Raw genomic sequence first — 5,290 nt, forward strand, 5'->3', positions numbered from 1 at the left:
ACATATCAAACTTTTTCTTCTAGCATTGACTTCCGTAAGGATAAGAGTTGCATATTTGCTTTCATTTTGCCATGCCTACATCTTCTGGAAAGAACATGAGTGAGCCCTGGTCGATCTCTCCTTCAGTTGATTTTCTACTTACAGAAATTTTTTAGGACTATTTCATTTACTTTTTACATTCACTACATGGACATATTGAGCTCTCCTCCATTTCCTACGTATTTGGCTGAACTTGGTCGAATTTGACCAATAAATTTAAAATCAAGGTTGACATATGTTGACATATACATGCACATATTCATGCACTTTCCCACTCATGAGGGAGTGCCACTTGTTTTTTTTTCCTAGGAAATTAATCTAGAAGCACATGGCATCGTTCTGGCGGTCGGTGTTAAGCATACTGCAAGCAAAATAGTAACAGTGCCTTCAAGAACTCCGAAACCTGAAGATACTTACGGACAGTAGCTGGCACACCTTCCTGTATCCTGTGAACAAAAAGTGACATTGAGAAGATGGAACCATCAAACATGAAAATAATGCTAGGTGCTATCAATAGGCAAACAAAGATTTCAACCCTTCCAGGTAGGAACTCATCTAAGATCCAAGTGATGGATCATAGCATGGGATAGGTTGCTGCTACTTATGATGAGCAGTTTGTGCCTACCTGGTCTCCTCCTCCTCAAGCAGTGACCTGTACATGGCAATTTCAACATCCAGGGCCAATTTTGCATTCAGAAGCTCCTGATAATCATGCAGAATTCGACCCAGGTCTTCCCTGGCCTGCTGCAAAGCGTTCTCCAGCTCCTGAAGCTTTTTCTGTCCGTCTTTGACTGCAGAGCTCCCACGCTGCTCAGCATCTCTGATAGCCTCTTGGTGTCTGTCATTCTGCAGAGGGCATAAATAGAATTTGTCCCTTTTCTTCCAGTGGGACGGGGATTTTCAAGCCCTCCTCATTTTGCTTGGGAATTAAAAGACTGCAATGACAAAGCTTAGAAGATACAACATTAGACTGGGTAAATCAGTTGAAATTAAATCCCAGTAGGCACTCCAAATTCAAATTTTCTTCATTTTGAAGAGAAAATATCATCTTTAGCTTTGCCTCCAAACAGCAGGCTACATTATTCTCCACTTTCTCTCCATGTAAGAGTGGCAAGAATAGTTTAGTCTTGTTGGGATGTATCAGCTTTACCTCTTTCCTGACTATTTCAATTTCCGGCTGCAATCTTTGGATCTGCCTGGTAAGTTCTTGGATTTCCTGGTAACTGTTTCTCAGTTGCTCTCGCTGATTCACCCACATGTTCTGAAGGTCCTGGTACTGATGGGTAGAGAGAAGAGAATGGACATGTTGGTTTCTGGATCAATTAACCCTAAGTAAGGGAGACTCATTCATATGTCTACTCACCCTGCCTTGGTACATGGCATTGACTTCATCTTTGCCTTTCTGAGCAATTCTCTCATACTCCTGCCGGACCTCTTCAATGATGCCATCCATGTTCACTTCCCTGCCGTTGTCCATGGACAGAATGACATTGGTGTTGTCAACTACTGTTTGCAGCTGGGACAGCTCCTGCAAGGAAAACAAGATTTTTGGATTTTCACAGTTCAGACAAGCAGTTTGGGTCCTGTCATGAGGACTGAAATTGGACCTTCTGGCCAGTTACCCGCTGGAATATCCCAGCCTCCCTCAAGTCCTGCTGCTCCATCCCCAGTTTCAGTTTTCCCATGTCTCTTCCAGCCCCTATTTTCATTGACAGATTAAAAAAACCCACAACATTATTAAATCAGGGGTGGTTCCATCTACAGCACCACCCTGCACACCAAGTCCTGCTCAGGAGAATTTTCCTGCAGCTTCCAAATGGTGTCTGTGCTCCTGACCCAAGAAACGTACTCACCGCCTCATATAAGCATCTGAGGAACTCAAGCTCCTGCTTCAGAATTTCCACCCGAACTTCAAACTCCATTTTTCTCATGTAGGCACTGTCCAGTTCCTGTGAAAGAAACCAACACTTATTTATGTTCTTTTGATGGCCAACTCCTTTCTGAATCACAGATAATACAAAGCTTGATTTCAGTCTTTCATTCCTGGAGCACACAGATCTTCGTGCTAGATTAATTTTCCTCAACTTCAGACCTTAATAACAATCTCTCCTCTAGGCTTCAGTGAATGGAAACAGACAGAGACTTTTAAATACACATCTTACACAGAACAAAGACATTCTCTGGAAGAAGTGATTTCTCTCCATTCTGTCTCTAGAAAAAGGGAGTGAGGTTAATCCCTATTTCTGAAAACTTCAACAGCCAACCAGTTACTGTTTTATTTCCACGGCTTTGGTTTAACCCAGTGTCTTGAGTTACTTCACCTTTTTAAGCTCCACGTATTCCTCTTCTTTAGATGCGTGCTTGTTGATTTCGTCCTCAAATCTGTAGCAGAGAGAAGAAACAGGTAGCTAATTGCCTATCTGAATTCTTCAGCCAAATGGATCTTAAACAAAAGAGAATCATCCGAACAGTGGACACGTTGAACTTTCTTTCAACTTCAGCTCCAAAAGCCCCAAACAAGCCCACCACGGAGCAGTGTTCTCAAGTCTACAGCATGCGTGGAGACCAGAAAGCCATGCCATCCCAAAGCATGATACCACTGCCTGGGAAAACTCCAGCTCTACAGTATGCCTTGTCCTGGTTTAGTGACTATTCACCTCTTTTTGTAATCTTCAACAAGCTGAAGTATTTCATAGGCTTCTGGATCCAGCTGCTCCTTCTGGCTCCGGAGCGTGTCCAGCTGCCTCTGCAGGTTATTGATGTAGGACTGGAAGAAGGAGGTGATGCTTCTGCTCTCCTCCGGCTGGGAGCTTTGCTGCTGCAGCAGTTCCCATTTGGTCATCAGAGCCTGGTTCTGCCTCTCCAGGCATTGAACCTGGAAGGCAAAACACAGGAGCACCTCAGCCACTGGGGAGCACTGACAGCAGCGTAGGAACAACGAACAAGACTGTATGCTGGCAGCTCTCATGCAAAAGGTTTAAAATAAAGAAGAAAGAGTCAAAGTGACCCCATTTTTTTAGGATTAAGCATGGTTAAAACAGCTGGGTGTAACCGACACCTTTTCTGTACGGTAATACAAGAGGCTCTTACGTCTTCATGTGTAACAAATGGCACCAGTTTCCACCCTATGCAGACACACGTGAACACCCAAACAAAGGCACACGCCTTTGTCTGTGTGGGTGGAAGTGTTTTTCAGGCTGTTTTTCCCCTGTGCATGTGTGTAGGAATGACTGAGAAGGTAAAATCATACAGAGGTGGAAGTTCTGAATATAGACCAAGGAAAGAGGTAAAGAATGATGTGGGGGGCATCTGGAAAATCTCCAAGCAAATCATAGAATCATAGAATCATAGAATCATAGAATCACCAAGGTTGGAAAAGACCTAAAAGATCATCCAGTCCAACCGTTCACCTATTCCCAATAGCTCCTACTAAACCATGTCCCTCAACACAACATCCAGTCTTTCCTTGAACACCCCCAGGGTCGGTGACTCCACCACCTCCCTGGGCATCCATTCCAGTGCCTGACCACCCTTTCTGAAAAGTAATACTTCCTCATGTCCAGCCTGAATCTCCCCTGCCGTAGCTTGAAACCATTCCCCCTGGTCCTATCACTAATGACACGAGAGCAGAGGCCGACCCCCAGCTCACTACAACCTCCCTTCAGGAAGTAATAGAGAGCAATGAGGTCTCCCCTGAGCCTCCTCTTCTCCAGGCTGAACATTCCCAGCTCCTTCAGCCTCTCCTCATCAGCCCTGTGTTCCAGACCCCTCACCAGCTTTGTTGCCCTCCTTTGAACACGTTCCAGGGCCTCAATATCTTTCTTGCAGTGAGGGGCCCAAAACTGGACACAGTACTCGAGGTGCGGCCTCACCAGTGCTGAATACAGGGGAACAATCACTTCTCTGCTCCTGCTTGCAACGCTGTTTCTGATGCAAGCCAGGATGCCATTGGCCTTCTTGGCCACCTGAGCACAATGTCGGCTCATAATCAGCCGAGCATCAATCAATACCCCCAGGTCCATTTCCTCTACGCAGTCCTCCAGCCACACTGCCCCAAGCCTGTAGTGTCGCCTGGGGTTGTTGTATAATAAGTCCATGTTTTATGGTTGGGAGAAATGAAACGTTTTGCTTGGCTTGAGAAAAAGAAACAGAAAACCTCAAGGATGCTCAAGTCCACCCTCTGTTTCTCTTGCTAGCACAAACAATTCTTAGGCCCTGGAGTATCACAAACCCATTTCCTCAAAAGTCAAATGAGCTGATATGTTGGCAACAATGCAGTAGTTCATTACTGTCCTGCCACAAGACATGACACAGAGATTCCTATTCCACAGCTAAACATGATTCACACAACAGCGTTTGTAGTAAGCCATTAAGGCAGAAGGGAATCCAGACAGTACAGAGATTTTGGGGCAGAGGATGAGATTGCAGAGGAGAACCAGATGCACTGGTTGGACCCATAAGAAGCACCTCTGGTGTTTCCCACTCCATGACAAGCAAAGAAAGAACAGGGACTCACCTTATCAATGAATGATGCGAATTTGTTGTTGAGTGTCTTAATCTGCTCTTTCTCATCTGACCGCATTCTCTGGAACTCAGGGTCAACTTGCACTTGTGTTGGCCTCAGCAGGTTGGTGTTGACGTGGACCTCCTTGATGCCTCCACCAGCAGCAGCGTGTCTCAAGCCCTGCCCAGTCCCTTGCTCACGAAGGCCTCCACTGAGTGTTCCCCTGCTTGAGCCTCCTCCATACGTCCTACCTTCCCCACCTTGAAAATCCCCTACAAAATGCCCTCTTCTCCCTAAGTCCCTGTCCAGGTATCTCCCATCATAGAAACCCCAGTGCCTTCCGTACCCTCCTCCATCTCCTCCATAGATTCCACCAGTAGAAAAGTTCCTAAACCCACTGAGGTTGTGGAGGCTCCTGCTGCCGTAGCCATAGCCATAGCCATAGCCATAACCACCAAATCTTTGTCCTCTATCGTCTTCCCAATGGCTCATGGCAGAGGAGCCTCTCCCACTCCCCAGTGTGCCACAGTGAGCAGAAGAAGAGCTGAAATTCCCATCGCCAAATCTGAAGAAATGGTGGCTCATAGTGATGCTTCAGAGAGTTAAGATGAGAGCAGATGGGGAAGGCTGTAAAACAGGAGGAGAAATGAGAGTGCAGGATCCTCAGCTCCTCTGCTGGGGGTAACAGAAGTTCTCCTTTATATGTTTGGAGAAGTTCGTCTCCATTCCGTGGTAATTATCAGCTCT

At 45.9% G+C, this 5,290-nt stretch overlaps 1 protein-coding gene across 1 annotated transcript; it reads right to left on the reverse strand.

The window, feature by feature from the left end:
• Positions 1 to 660: 660 nt before the first annotated feature.
• Positions 661 to 5,035, reverse strand: LOC122189002 (keratin, type II cytoskeletal 1-like). Its single transcript, XM_042887763.1, has 7 exons — positions 4,556 to 5,035; positions 2,697 to 2,914; positions 2,361 to 2,421; positions 1,893 to 1,988; positions 1,403 to 1,567; positions 1,190 to 1,315; positions 661 to 885 (listed from the first exon to the last, which is right to left on the reverse strand). The coding sequence occupies exons 1-7, from the start codon at positions 5,033 to 5,035 to the stop codon at positions 661 to 663; spliced, it is 1,371 nt and encodes a 456-aa protein (XP_042743697.1).
• Positions 5,036 to 5,290: the final 255 nt, after the last annotated feature.

Source organism: Lagopus leucura, unplaced genomic scaffold (assembly GCF_019238085.1).
Source record: "Lagopus leucura isolate 7727_CA_CO unplaced genomic scaffold, USGS_WTPT01 Super-Scaffold_100110, whole genome shotgun sequence".
In the NCBI taxonomy this organism is placed as follows: domain Eukaryota; kingdom Metazoa; phylum Chordata; class Aves; order Galliformes; family Phasianidae; genus Lagopus; species Lagopus leucura.

Excerpts from the sequence above, each read along its gene's own strand:
- LOC122189002 (XM_042887763.1), bottom strand. The coding sequence starts at position 5,035 with ATGAGCCATTGGGAAGACGATAGAGGACAAAGATTTGGTGGTTATGGC. Across the intron at positions 2,915-4,555 it reads TCGCATCATTCATTGATAAG|GTTCAATGCCTGGAGAGGCA; the intron begins GTGAGTCCCTGT and ends TTTGCCTTCCAG. Across the intron at positions 886-1,189 it reads TTGAAATAGTCAGGAAAGAG|AATGACAGACACCAAGAGGC; the intron begins GTAAAGCTGATA and ends TGCCCTCTGCAG.